General features: G+C 34.2%; 1 protein-coding gene across 5 annotated transcripts in view; it reads left to right on the forward strand.

Moving 5' to 3' along the window:
* WWOX (WW domain containing oxidoreductase) overlaps positions 1 to 15,341 on the forward strand; it is a 525,183-nt gene that overhangs the window by 30,662 nt on the left and 479,180 nt on the right. Inside the window, exon 6 of one of the 5 annotated variants that reach the window (XM_068410987.1) lies at positions 11,372 to 11,424. The exons of the other annotated variants lie outside the window; for them this stretch is intronic. Coding sequence (XP_068267088.1) covers positions 11,372 to 11,383 — 12 coding nt within the window. The 3' untranslated portion in view covers positions 11,384 to 11,424. Of the gene's footprint in view, positions 1 to 11,371; positions 11,425 to 15,341 lie in introns of those variants that run through there. 5 annotated transcript variants of the gene reach the window in all.

Genomic DNA, 15,341 nt, shown 5'->3' on the forward strand with positions numbered 1-15,341 from the left:
AGAGTCTCATCTGTAAACTGGATAGCTGGAAAACCTTCAATGCATCTTTGTAATGGCTTTGTTGTTGTTTATTGAGAGGGACTAATTAACTTTGATTATTGCACTAATATTATGGCACTTTGACAGTCCCTCAGATTTATGACTCTGGGAAAATAAACAAATGAAATGCAGGTGCTGGAGCAGAAAGAATAAGTTATTACTGAACTTTAATTACTTGGAGTGTGTAACCAGGAGAGAATTAGTTGATGAATTACAAGATGCTTAAAATTTACATCAAATTGTAAGCAGTCTTGAGGAAAACAAACACAAAAACCTGCCCCAAAGTCAGTTACTGAAAACAAAGAGACAAAGATTAATTTGATTGATTGATACTAATATTAAAATATTGATGTAAAATATTAATTTTTAGCTTATAAATGTAACTACAGGGCAGGAAGTTGTTAATTGAAAATTCTTTCTTACAATTAAAGAGTTTAAGAAAAATGTCAACAACCTCTGCATATGGTTCAGATGAGTTCTCAGTATGTAGCTGCAACTATCCTACTATAAAGAACTTCAAAGCATCCACAGGTTTTTGTCTCCCTTGTTCCTAGGGAAAGCAAAATTATTGAAAGGAAATTGGTTTACTTTCCAATTTGGAACCAATTTTTAAAAAAAGACAGCTGTTTGGGATGCAGCCTTACAAAGCCTCATGTTCATCTAACTCAGGTAGTATTTTGGCAACAATAGTGCTACCTAGTTGTTTTATGTTTTCTTCTAAATTTTTGAGGTGAAGTCTCTGAGCTGCACTATAAGTACTGTCTTCCTCCAGTATTCTGAGACGTTGAAATTTGGTAAATAAGTGCCTGCTCTTCAACTGAATGGCCAAACCCCATTTACTTCTAATTTGCATGAAATATACTTTTATAGCTAAAAAAATCTTTGCCATATTGAATTCTAGTGAGTTTACATGTCATAAGTGTACTGTGTTGGTAATAAAATTGGTATTTCCATAATAACATATATATTACCAAAAGCAATGTGTATCCTATGCTGGCTTTTCTGTGGGACAGTATGCTTTAGCACTTGAGGTTTAAATGTCTGACAAAGAATATTTCCTTTTTCATTCTTTTTGTTGTCTGGTGCAAAAGAGAGTTCTGCTTATTTGCAAGAAGACAAAAGAATTAAAAATGTATAAAGAAACACCTGTTATTATTTCAAGCTTTGATACAATTATCCAATTGATGGTCTGTATTAACTAAAGCCTGAAAGATATATGGAAAAATGTAATTCTTAAAAAAACCAAACCAAACCAAAACAAAAAAAAAAAAACCCAAAAACAAATCCAAACAACCAAACCAACAACGAACCACCGCCACTGCCAAACCACAACAAAAAACCTCAAACCAAACCTACTGTAATGCAGCATTTAAAAATAAAGTACAGCATATGTAACAGTACTTAGGAAAGTCATCCAGGTTGTTCCCTTAGTGAGTCTATTGGTGGCATCGTTGCTTGGAATGCCATAAACTGAGTGTCTGTGGAAAGACGACTCTTCTTTGGGCCTGTTGTACTTTTAAATAAGTTGTTAGGCAAAACCCCTAGTTTCAATGTGCTTTTAGTGAAAGCTGAAAATCAAGTTTATAAAGAGAAAATGGGACAGCTAAATGTCTTGAAAAAAATCCAATTGCTAAGATTTAGAGAAAACAGGAGGAATAATGGGAGAAAATAAGATTTTTCAGATTAGCTGCCATTATGTTTAAGAAACAAATTCAAACTGATCTTAATTGGCTGTTGGAGACAAATCTAGAAAACTCTGGTTTTAACAATTTATGTCTAAAGAGCTATTTTATAGAGTTTGAGCCATTTGAGTAGGGATTACCCATATAAACTTGCTAATTACTTTAGATAACTGACGTTTGTTTGCAACCTGCAGTAATCAAGTTAGTTTAGAAAGAAACTACAGCAGAATTTTTCTAATATTGCAAATAGAGAGTAATTGCCTTATGTAAAGCATAGTGACAAGTTTTAATGTGACTAGTCTGTCAAATATAATTTTTATAGAGAGGTATAGTTGATTAGATTGGTACAATCTAATGTTTTATATACATATATGTGTATAGAGAGAGAGAGAACATATGTAAAAGAAGCAGATAAAAAGAGAGATCAGTATAGCCTTACACTTGATATCTTGAAAATGAATGTTGTTCACGCACGATGACATTCAATATCAGTTTAAAACTGTTTGATAATTTCTTGCTCAGAAAAGAGGAAATTAGAATTCTAGAGTTATGATTCATTTTAATCAGAAAGAAATTGTCAAACATAAATCTCTCCTTGAGTAGTGAAAAAGCCTGAAAGCAGCCAAGAAAAAATATCAATACTTTGCAAAGGAGGAATGATTGTTCCAATTTGTAGCTTAATTGACTTTAAGGCTTAATGAAAAACACTACAGTGCTGTTTGTACACATAGTTGCTCTGACGAACATTGAAATCGGTGCTCCAGGAAGAGAAGCTAGGTAATTTATTTTACATTATTATTGATATAATTTTCTAATTGAGTATGAGCAGAAGGTTTGGATAAGACTGCGTAGCTCCAGATGTTAGCGGTATTCTCAAGAAAATACTTAAGAACATGGATGAATAAAATATTTAATAAATCACAGCTTTTCTTGCCAAGAAGCTCTCATTTATTTATTCCTGTCAAATAGTCTTTGAAGTAGATATTAAAAGATAAATTGTAAGTTTAATATTTCATAAAAAGTATAATGTTTCTTTTGTAATTATTCCTCAGTGTTAAGCCTACAGCTACATCAAAGATTAGATTAAACTGTAAAAAGAAAATTTGGGTTTTCTTTATATGTAGAAACTTAGAAGGCAGAGATGTGACCAGAGAAGAGAGAAAGGCTATGAAGAAAACCAACAAAATAAACGTGACTCCTTGCTGTATTCCTTTCCCCCAAAGTATTCTCCACCCAAGGAGTGATTTATATTCTTGCTGATTAAGTAACTGAATGAAATTAAAACCTGATAAGTGAGTCTTTGTATTCCAATTGTAATCTTGCAAAGCGCAGAAAGACGAGAAGCAAACGGGGCGCGTTTACACAGAACATGGGCAAGAGTTTTCATGTGTCGGCTGTGTGTTTCCCCCTCAAGGAAGGGGGACTGATTTCCCACATAGTATTATGTCTCTACTGGTGTCCTTGGTTTACGATTCTTTGTGTACGTGCGTGGAATGCAGGATAGCTCTGTAAAATATTCTTCTGTCTTAGTCTCTTGATACTAATGGATGCTAATCTTGATACAGAAGATAAAATTTCCTTTTCTATCTATTGGAGGTTAATTTTGTGAGCTTTTTGTGTAAATAAGTCAAGCTATTAATACTGATTTCCATACCAAGACTATGTAAGACTACATTAGAACCAGCACAATAAGTTGTTCTTGGAATTAACTTATGTGAATGATTCAGGGAGGGCATCTCATCGTGATTAGTGACAGATTTTAATTTATGGAAAAAACTGAAGAATACATAAAAGATGGCTTTGGAGATGTAGTAAATACTGAATGAAGCCACAGTCTGTTAGTACAGAATTAGAGTTTCAAAGTGGTGCTAAATAAAAGCTCTTAAAAAGTAATCTCTTCAAAATAGAAAATATTTCAGAATATCATACTGATAGAGCACATGCATTTCTGTGAAAATATTATTTCCAATATTGTGTGTTATTTTGTAATAAAGAATTGTATTGTTCCAAAGCGTGATATTCTACAACTATGTATTATTGGCTCACATGCAATCACAGTGTAATATACAGTTATAAAAGCCTGCAGTGTATAGACATATTTAATCTTCCAGTGCTCTGAATAGTGACTGTGCTGAAGAATCAGGATAGAAGTAGTTATCCCGACCTGCCTATGGAGAAATGGCCTTGCAGGAAGAGGCAGTATCTTTTATTAAGCTAACTGGTAATGCAATAAAAAAAAAATCTACGTCAACTTGTCTCACTTGCACCCATGGACACTCAAACTAAAGCGTTATTGCCAATGCTGAGTATAATGCGCTTTTTTTTTTTCCTTTTTAAGGATGTGATCCAGATCTTTCTGAAGTGAAAGAATCTTTTAATTAACTGTAATTGCAATGGAATTGGACATTATGTTACTAGTGGAGAATTGATAGCATAAGCCTTAACGAGTACTAGTACTAGTAACAGCTGATTGAGAACAGTAGGAAAGTATGACCGGACTTTGGCTATAATATTCAAGAACTCAGTAAGTTCTTGTGAGTAATCTGCTCAGCTGAGACACCTTAAGAGAGTGGTGTGTGCTGCAAAGTTATTTTCCAAATACAGATGGACAGTGAATTGTTAAATAATGGTAGATATAATTTTTAAGCAGTAGTAGCATGCATGCAGACCACTAAGAAAACTAAGTGTAGTACAGTCTGCTAATACACTCTGTTAATATAAGAAGCTGGAAAACAGTTGCTTTGTATTTTGAAGTCTTTCAGATTGCAGGCTTGTATATTGGGATGGTAACTATCCACATGGATGTGTCTCAACCTGTCAGAGCTATTGATCTTGTCAGTGAGAAATCTGTTATCTTCAAGTTCTTCTGTCAGATTCATCTCTAAAAACAGCTGTGAATCGGTGAATGTGGCCACTGACAAGAGCAAGAGGCTTTGTAATGATTTGTGAGGAAATTAGTGCTTAAAAATACCCCACACAAAGTTAAAAACATTAAACAGTTTAACCAACATTTACATAGATGAATTGTTGAGATCTATTTTTTTTGTACACTATAAACATATGGCATGAATTTGCTCTCATTACAGATGCTGAGAAAAGGGAAAGGCAAATATTTATATTACATTCATGTTTTACAGTAAAAACACTGTTCAGTTTGTTTATACAGTTCCACTGTTACAGTTTTTATGGTTAGTAATGAAACTGCTGTAAAACAGAGTCTGAATTATAGAGCAGATGTGTTAAGCCTCTAACTTTCAGGGCTGGGCATCCTTCTGAATACTGATATCATTTAGTTAGAGAGTTGATGTACTGGCTACAGCTGAACTGTTTCATACCTACATCTTCATCTGTAGTTAGCTCTGCGCTGTTATTGTGCTAAACATAGAATTTTATTATCAAGGTAAATACAATGATATTTTAAAGCAATAGCCAGTCAGTGTGAGTGAGTGCAGGAGGCTTTAAAGGATTTGATGGGCATTTTCCAAGCATTTAGGACCTCATGTGGCTTATATTTCCAGTAAACAGGGATAAATTAAAAATGTTTAATTAATTTGATATATTTTTTATTCCTCAGTATGGTTCTCTTGAAAATATTTTGACTCTGGCTCAGTTGATGGCTGGGATTCAAAATAAAGTGAATGCTAAATGTGAAAGTGGATGAAAAGGAAAATACTTAAAAATGTGGCTATATTTTAGCTTTTATTGACTTGAAAAAGACTACAGATATGTTAAGTCAGTTTTTGATCTTTGCTATACTGTACTCAGTTTTTAACGTAGTTAGTGAATTTGCCATGATTTCCTCCGGTAAAGATGTTGTTTTTGAGTTGACTAAAGTACTTCTGCTCTCATAATTCTGTTCACCTTGCAACATCTACTACACATATATATATAATTTTGAAAGAAGTCACAGTATCTTATGATTTCCTTACCATATTTTTTTCCTCCAGTCAGCAGCATTTTATTTATAGAAGTGTTGAGGTGATCTTTTTGGTGATTTGTTTCTTTAGCACAGCCCTGCTGTTCTTAATCTGGAAATGTGAGTCACAAAATCCCTACCATGCCTAAAGCTTTGTAATAATACTACTTAAATGCAGTATGAACTTTTTAACAAAAAATTTTAAGACACCTCCTGAAACAGAAACAAAAACCAGAATAACCCCTCTGAAACTGCACTTCATTCTCAGTCTTCAATTAAATGGCACTAGGACATACTGTTTTCTGAACAATATTAAAAACCTGCCTGTAGATGTCTACCTTTAAAAAAAATTGTAGCCTTTGTACGTTGACTTGGGTTTAGCTTATAGGGTGCAGAGAAGTTTGTTTTTCGCTGATGCTTTATATATATTAGTGTAACTTGGGTTTGATCTTTTTCTGAACGTTTCTCACTCAGAATCTGTTTTCTAAAAGTATTTTGTGTTGTTGACATTGAAAACTTATTTACTATAGTCCAGGTAGATGCATTCTTACATACATTGAGTTCTGCTATCACTAGATTTCTCGTTGTCCATTCTGGGAGAGGAGAGGGAGAGTGAAAGTGGCTGGTTATAATTTTTTTTTTTAACCATTGTCACAATTAATCTGATTGTTACATAAGCTTGTAATATATTCAATTAATGAAGAAGACAAGTTTAGCTTATGGTAAATACAGTACTAAGTGTTTATAGTGCATTTCATATTTTACTTGATTCCCTTTATAATTCTGCTTATCTTTTCATTCTAATTCCCTGAAGGATGTATAAAAGAACCCCTAAAGAGAGTAATTACTGCTCTATTCCTTAACCAAGGCTCCTTTTGCAAAAAGAAATCTGAGCTGCTTTTTAAAGAAGGCAGTTTTAAATAAAAATGCAAATAAGCTGCTTTGTAACCACATTAATTACCCACCTAGCCTCTTATTACCGTGTTTGTATTGTTTGCAAACACTATTTAGAGTCGTGAGAAAATTACCATGCCTGGGCTGGAGGAAGGCTGCTGTTGGTAGGTTGTGCTTTGGAACCAATTAGACTGAACCTTGTCTCCAGCGGGGCTCATGGGAGAAGGCATAGCCTTGCAATGTCAAATAACGGTATTAACTCAGACTACACAGGCACCGTGTTGTAATTATATTATTGGTCCTCTTTTGCTTCTGCAATGAGTTTCATTCTCTGCATTTTAAAACTAACAGGCAGCATTGTGTCTTGCTAATGATTTAATATGCACTGTGATTACTTTTTATGGAAGTCATGGTGAAATCCAGTGGGTCATTTTTGTCCCCAAATAGGTTCTTTGCTTTAATTTTGTAAAAAGTAAACAAGAAACTAATGCTTATGTTCAAGATTTCATAGATTTCCATGTAATTGATTTTTCACAGTAAAAACCCAACTTTATTAGCTTATTTCATTATCAGAAGTGAACAGGATGGAGTATCTGTTAGTATTAGTCGTAAACAGTGTATTAGCTGGCAATAATTGAATGGTTGTAGGTCTTTCAACACTTGGAAGAAACTGAATGCTTCATAGTAAAATGTAGTCTTATTCATTAAGTGAAATGCACACTTGTTGCTAACCTAGTATGTGTTGTGTTCTTTTCTTGGTTTTCTGTGTCACTTGTGATTGTAAAATGGGCCTTTACTCTAAAAATTGCTCAGAAATGAAAACTAAACCAAAGAGATGTCTCAGCATTCATGCTTTTGGAGTTACAAATGTTTTCAGATGCCACAGAGTTTTTAGTTTGATGGGTCACACAGTCTGCGATGTGAAGAATTTGTTCTTTAAGATTTATTTGTTTTCTTAGGCTTGTAACCAGTGTGCCAATGTGTTAAATAAGTCTTCTGAAGTAGAGGAACTTTTCTTGGTTGAACTTAGTATGGGGAAGAAAATGTAGAGAAATTATTTTCTTCCTGCTTCTGAAACTGTACCGTGTGTATCTGCAGTGCTGTGACAGTGTGATAATGTTTAAAGAATACTTGCTGATAAAGACAAAAATGTTAAGGTCTGTATCAGTTCTACTGTAACGCTGAATATAGTAGAGTAGGAAAATAGCAACTCCAGCATGATGTAGTACGACTCCACATAATTGTTCTGCATTAAAAAAAAAAAGAAAAAAAAAAAAATTATTGCTGGATCACTAATAGTTTTTTAGTGACAAGGGACTAATGTGAAGGCATCAAAAGAAGCACTGACTTGGTTCATGATCCAAAATAGCTTATAAAAGTGGAGATAATTACCTGGCTTATATGACTAAAGAGCAGCATAAATGGCATAAAACAACCATAGATGGAGTTCATCAGGAATACAGAAGATATATAGAAAGTAGACTTGCTAAGTAGAGTGCTCAGAAGGTATTATTAATTTGTTTGCTTGCCAATGATATTTCTAAATCTTTTAATACTATAAAGCCAAAGCATCATATTTTTTGCTTATTTTACTGTCCTTTCTAATTTCTCCTCATCTTTTAGTTCCCTTTTATGCTGATAATTTTCCTTTTGAGCGGGTGAGTTGCGGACAGAAGAGTAGTGGACTTTGCTTGTTCCTCTGGACTCCTCTTTAATAGCCTGCTACTTTATCTTTTATCTCGCTTTGTGATATTTAGTGTTAGCTGCAAGAAATTATACTGATTTCTTTGAAAATCTCCATTTTAGCAATGCATGATGAGAACTATTGTTTATCATGTGTCCAAGGAGAAGGTGGTCTAAGTGGGGTGCATAATGGTCATGATACTTTAGGTTATTTCACAAACTAATAATCAAAACCTTTGGTCTGTCCCAAACATACTTTTTTTCTGTATGAATAAGATGATTTATTATCTGCTTATTTAACTCAGTTGGTTAAGGCATTAGGGTAAATAGACATGATACCATTGTGCTGATAATATATATGGTGCTTAATTTAATAAGAGGCTGTAAATCTAAGGTATATCTAGGTCTTGCTATTCGAAAGAATGTATATTTATCTTACTTATCTTATTTTAAAAGGTCTGTTTCCAAAGCCCACTGAAAAAACTAATTTTCTGTTGCCTTGAAGAGTTTTGGATCAGACCCTAAATATCTGTAGGCATGAAGATTGTTTTCAAGGGGCAGAACTTTAGCTATATGTCTGCAGCCATTTGTCCACACTTAATTTGCAAGCGTTGAGATATCTGCCAATATCTGCTATAATTTGTGTTATTTAATGTCAAACACAGAAAGGTGATTGTACTCTCCTGTGCTTGTTGTTTTTGTTTTTTTTTTTTTTAAATCTGGAACTGTGTTACTGCTATTTATTAGAGCTGTGTTGAGGAAGTACACACAAGATATAACTATCCTTTCATTATGAAGCAAAGTAATTTAAAAATCTTTATTTTGCTCCTTTCTGTTTTATGTCTTGGAAGGAAGCACTTTACATATGTGCTTTCCTGATTGTGCTAGAGGGGAAAGCATGCATTACTTAGGAATGCAATTTGTCCTGTTAAAAATTCATTTTGATTTTTACTTGTGACTTGTCATGTGAGAACTCTGAACGAGGGTGAATTAGATATGATGCTACTCCTACAGTGAGCAGGTAAACGCTTTCTTTGTGTTTTCTAAACAGCAACTCTTCTTCCTTTAGTAGTACTCTATTGATGAGGGCATGTTCATAGTGAAAAATTACGTTGAAAACACAAACTAAATGTTCTGATTTTTGCACTAAACCACGATTAATTTGGTCCCAATAAATATACTCAGTGCATCATTTTGCAGAAGCAGCTTTATTACTCAGTATATAAAAATAAGCAAGAGTGTGCTAAACTTGTTCTCTCCCATATTTCATTTGAGGTTACTGCGATACAGCGTTAACTTCAACAATAAACTTTGCTTATCAAATAGAAGTATTGAATTAATGTAATGAAAGGAATGTTTGGGGTAGTTTCTGTTAGTTTGTTTTTTTGCTGAAGACATGCAAAACAGGCATTGAACCGCCTAAATAAATCTTGAGTAGCTGATCCTAGCATATAAAGAATAAAGGAAAAATCAGCATAAAATATGTAACTAAATACTTCTGTATTTTCATAAATGTGCTTATCAAAACTGTTGTTTTGATTTTGACTAAGAAAATAAATCAGGATGTCTTTACCCTAGACTTGTACTTTGCAGATGCCTCTAAATCCTTACTAATATACAGGTGCCAGATATGTAATTCATAGGATAGTTCTGGTCTTTCGGTATTCCCTAATTCTTGTAAGGGACACATTGTGATCTGACTGTAGTTTGGTTTTAACTGAAACATCATTAGGTCTCTTAGGCTTTGAATAGTTGGTGGTTGTGATGACAAAGAGCTCTTTGTAGTTAAGGGTCCTACACACTGTGTTAGGCACCTTCAAAGGAGATCTTAGATGAGTTTGACACTACAGATTCTTGACAACATGGTAGACTGGTGAGGCATATGTGATCCAGCTTAGTTGTATTGGTAGATGCTCTTTATGAAGATGCAATTAAATTGCTAAAAAAGCTTATGGTTAATATCCCTTATTTTGCCAAGGTGCAAGTGAAATAAATGCATATTGCTTGTGGTGCAAGCTTTATGCATACTTGAAATGCTATAGCAGTATAATTGTAATAATAGACACTGCTAGGGAAGTGCAGCAGATACAGGTCTGGTCTCAGCAAATAAACACACTTTTTGTTTGGTTTGAAAAGAAAACATACAAATGACTTTGTTCATTTCCTTACTTTCTGGAGTGTCATCTGTAGTCTGATTTCCCAGGAAACTAAGGCATGCTCAGTCACTGTATCTGCCCTTCCTTGTCTAATAACTTTTGGTCCCATAGAGTGTTTAGAAGCAAATTTTTAAGAAGGATAAAGATCCTTAGGATAATTAGGTTCTTGTAAGCACTGAGCTTTGTGAAAAGGTAGGTGTGGAATCAGTGGGCAGAACTGAAGGGACTTCAGGCCCTCAGACATCAGAGAGGCCTTGAGAGTAGGTGGGAAAGAAAGTACAGGACCCAGTTCAGGGAAAATTTGAGTCTGGATTTGTATTCTGCCATGGTACATTGGGTTTTAAGAGTTCTCACAGAATTGCTAATGTGCTCTGTAGAAGAATGACCTGTATACTGCCTGCAGCTTCAAAATAGGACATCAGGAGAATTTAGTGGTGGTGACCCTCTCTGTGACATTTGCCAGGGTGACATTTATGCCTTGTGTGGACAGGGAGCTTTAAAATTTCACTTGGTTATGCTATCTTATAATTTTTAGGAACTGCTCATTAATGTAGTCATGTTTAACATGTTATGGTTACAAACAAAGACATGAACGTATGTACTCATTTCTAATTAATTTGTGTAATTATGTTTTATAATCTCGGTGTTTGCAAAGCAGAACATGGTACACCCCATTTACTGTCTGCTGTAGCTAATAAAAAATAATAGAATGAAATAAATCTTGAAACTAACTTTAATTGTAAGTATAGATTAGTTGTAAATTATATCTTTGTTATGTTTATTTTTAATTCTGCAGTGTTGCAGGTTTGTAGAGCATACCAATTAGTGTAGTTATTCAAAGTAATGATGAGTTAATTACTGTAAATGCTGACTGTTATTTCTGTGACAATTTAAAATACAGTACTGAGATACATGTTTTTAAATGTAGGACTAGAAATAAAGGGAAAAAGGAAATGGTGACAATAATGAGACTGGTTAACGTTATAAAGATTTTTTTTCAGCGTTCGAAGTGATAATGTACATAAGATGATTAAAAATACATGAAGAAGAAAAAAGTATAACAATTAAGGATAAAACCTCAGCATCTCAACTAATGCCATTATAAACGTGGACACAAACGAGGTAAATCTATATATTTCACTATGCATTAATGTAGAAATTGAAAAAAGGCAATTTGACTGAATTAATCTGAAGTGGATTACTGTTCTTCTAACACTACTTATGTTCACTCGCTGAAGCCTCTCTTGCTTTGTAGCTCACCTCATGCTGATTGGTAGCCTTCCATGTCAGTAGTGCTTCTCTGCTACCTAAGGCAGTGAGTGTTGTCAAGTTTGTTTTTGTGAATATGTTTAAAGAGTAGAAAACGCCTCTAGCTTAAAGCACAGTGTTTTCCTTTCTGATGAGCAGTAGTAAATCCTACCATTTTGAAAGCTGTGTAGTATACCTATGAGAAATGAGGTGATTCACAACGTTTCCTTGAGCATGCACACTGTAAGAGATATTAATAGCTTCCTTCAGCAGTGTCCCACTTAGAGTAACTTTGAAATGCAATATTTCATTCTGTCCTGGTTAAATTAACCTTACAATTTCCTGTGAAATGGCATGACTACCTAGAGAAAATTTGAAGTGTACTATGTACATTCACACTGCAGGGGAAAAAAAGGTATCCAGGGTAGTATTTATGCATTAAATATTTACTTTTCAATCCAGAATTGGTTGTCTCCCAGTTGAGTGCAGATTTGATAATGGAAACTGGTGCCATGCACTTCTCTGGTTACCTTTTTAAATAGTGACAGAAATGTTAAAACTTCTGGACTCAGTTCTGGTGATATTAGTAATAAGTTGGATTTTTACATGCAAAAGGCTGTACTTTATAAAGCGTCAGCAGAGAAGTGTTCCTCTGCTTCCTAAGAATGTTGCAGTAAGGGAAAAGCTCTTCCACTCCTTGGGGGAGTTTTTGGAGCCCTCCCCTGCACCAGCAATTCACAGCACTGTAAGGCTGAGAAAAACAATGCACAAACCTGAAAGTCCCAGACATTCAGGTTCATCTGTTTGGTCCTGTTATGACAGAAATCATTACAAGTTTGATAGATTTATTTATAAAGACTTGCTTCAATATTTAAAGTACATCTATTCCAGCATTCCTCATTTCAAGCTCGGCTGTGGATCAAGATGAAAGAAAAATTAAATTGTATATTGAAGAGCTGTTAATTGAACTGCACTGCATTTAGCAAGGGAGCATCAGCTTCAGGCAGTCAATACTACAGAGAATTTTTAATGTACTGTATCACTAGATTGTCAGTTTGTATTGGAGAATGCAAACAGACTGCTTCAACTGGCGATAAAGCCCTGGAAACTTTTAAGTTGTTGAGGGGAGAAAATGTTATTTTGCTTTGATATGGTGTGACAAAGTGGTTGATAGAACCAGGAGCAACAATTTGTATGTGAATATTATTTGAATATCTTTTTATTGATAAATTCTGATTATTAGGTATTTATTCTTTAAATAGGTAAAGATTGTGTACTTCTCTTTTTTTAATGGGAGCAAAATGAGTTCCACAAAATTCTTGAACTTGCACAAATGTTACTTTGCAATTTGAGCAGCTCTGAAAGTCTCATTTAAAAATATTAGTTCTCTCCAGATATAATTCTAAAAAATAGCATATCAAAAAGCTTTAGAAATGCTTTAGAAAAATGTTATCTCTCTTTCCTAAGGCAGTGTTAATTTCTTTTGTAGTTAATCTTTTGTGCTGGAATTTAGTACATTTATAGTTAAAGATTCTTTTAACAGCTAAATTATTTAAGCACGTCTTCTGGGATAACATGGTCTGTTTGGTGTTAAATATGAAATACTTTTTATTTCATTTTCTTCACTGATAAAAATGAAATAACTAGGGGCATTTGTAGAACCAGAACAGATTTAGGACTATGGTGTTAGATTAAAGATGTACTATTCTAAGACGTAGCTTGTTACAGCTGTCACACTTCAGGATAAGATTCTTCTTACTTTTGGTGGTCCTTACAAGGCTTAAAGTCCACCTTCAGAAAAACCATAGTGAGTCTGAAACTTGTTACTTATTTTTAAATGTCAGTCTCTGGACTTTTCCATAAGTGTGGTAGGTCTCAAGTAAGTGGTAAACTTAAAAATGCCATACGTTGCTGGTGCATTGTCTTCTCTTGGAGTGGAAAGGTCTTTCTTAGAAGTTGAGTTTAGTCTGGCCCATCTTGGTACCTCTGTGGCACCTGAGAAGACTGGGAGTGGCTTTTTTTGCCAACACTCAGATACTACGTAGTAGGAGAGGATTTCATTCCAGTTGTATGCAGGAAGACAGTCTTCACTAGTGTGAAAACACGGATGGCTTCAAAAGACTTAATTTCCCCATGATACTGAAGTCTCACCAAAACAATAAAAATCTTGTGACTCCAAAAACAAAATAGGAGAGCAAAATCCGCTATGTGTAAGTACCTGACTTTACTTCATTAATCTGGGGTTCTATGGCCAAACTTTCTGCAGACATGACAGCTGTTTAGGAAGGTAAAAGATATTTAAACAGATTTCATCCCATAGCTGCTTACCGTGGTAGGCTGATGTTGCTGAAGTCAGTATGGATGTTGCTTATATGCTGTCAACTTACTGTTGCATTTATCAAGTTTTTTATTTGTTTCCCCTTAGTAAAGTCTTTGAATGTTTCTGACCATGTGGAAAATTGCAAGAAGGGAGATACTGCGTATTATGAACACTCTGGTATTTTGTCTTCCAGATTTCAAAAGGTTAGGGTCTATATCAAAGGTGTGTATTTGATTTAAAGGGCATCTTGTAAATATTTGAACTTAGACTTGTGTGCTACTAACTGCGTTTTTCAGAAAGATTGATTACTGAAGTACTAGACTTAAAAACTGCATAAGAAAAACCCTACTTCATATTAGAAGCTATAATTTTAATATCTAAAATGCTTTTATGCAATTCAAGTGAAAATCATTATGCTGTATGAATATTATTTTGAATATTTGCTTGGAACAGTAACGTCTGGCAACATATTCAGTGATTTTGCTAGACTTGTCTGTGTGAGACAGTATTTGACAGCGTGAATAGATGTAGTAATGTTCAAGAATCCTTTACATGACAGCTTGACAATCAGAGTAATTAAGAGAATTGTCTGAAGCTCTGGTAAATGCAATAAATCAGTGGTCAGTTTGAAATCATGCAGAAATGAACTAAAATTCTTCCATTTTATTTTTATATAGGTAGATCTTGTATCTTCTGCATAGGGTGCAGTTGTGTGATATGAGGGCCTAATTCTGAGAACCATTGTTATAGAAATAATGTAGGTGACATGAGTAAATCCATTAATGTAGTTGAAAATTTACTTAAGCAACAAAAAAAGATGCAATTGAGATGACCAGCAACATCAGGTCTCCATAATATGTTCTGTTTTATTGTTGGAAGAACTGAAACTTTCTGTTGACCTTTCTGTGAAGGAAGGTTATGTTGGGTGGCTTCCCTGTGACTCTATGGTAAAATTTAAATGTTAATAGACTTCAAGAAGATGTGCGTTTAGACTAGCAGTTAATTTGTGCAAACTCCTAATCTCTAGGCAATCTGATTAAAAAAATTGTATGTTACATGTTTCTTTATGCACTGTGTAGCTGCATGAGGCAAGATCTTTAAAATGTAAAAAAGCCTACGAAATGCACAGTCTGATAACAACAACAAATCTAATTTAAAGTGACAACTGGGAGACTTTCCCAGACGTTTTTCTCTTTAATGTAACATGACTTTAAATTGATGCAGCCCCACAGTGATTGAAAAACTCTCAGAGCTTGTCTCCCATGATTACATTTCTGATCTGTACAACTTAATTTTTTAACTCGGTGAATCTCACTTTTGCGAATGAGCAGTTTGTTTATGTTTTAAGAGGGTTAGTTTCATTGATGCAAAAGCAATGGAACTGTAATACTGTGAAAAGTAAT

Source organism: Nyctibius grandis, chromosome 12 (assembly GCF_013368605.1).
Source record: "Nyctibius grandis isolate bNycGra1 chromosome 12, bNycGra1.pri, whole genome shotgun sequence".
Taxonomy (NCBI): Eukaryota; Metazoa; Chordata; class Aves; order Nyctibiiformes; family Nyctibiidae; genus Nyctibius; species Nyctibius grandis.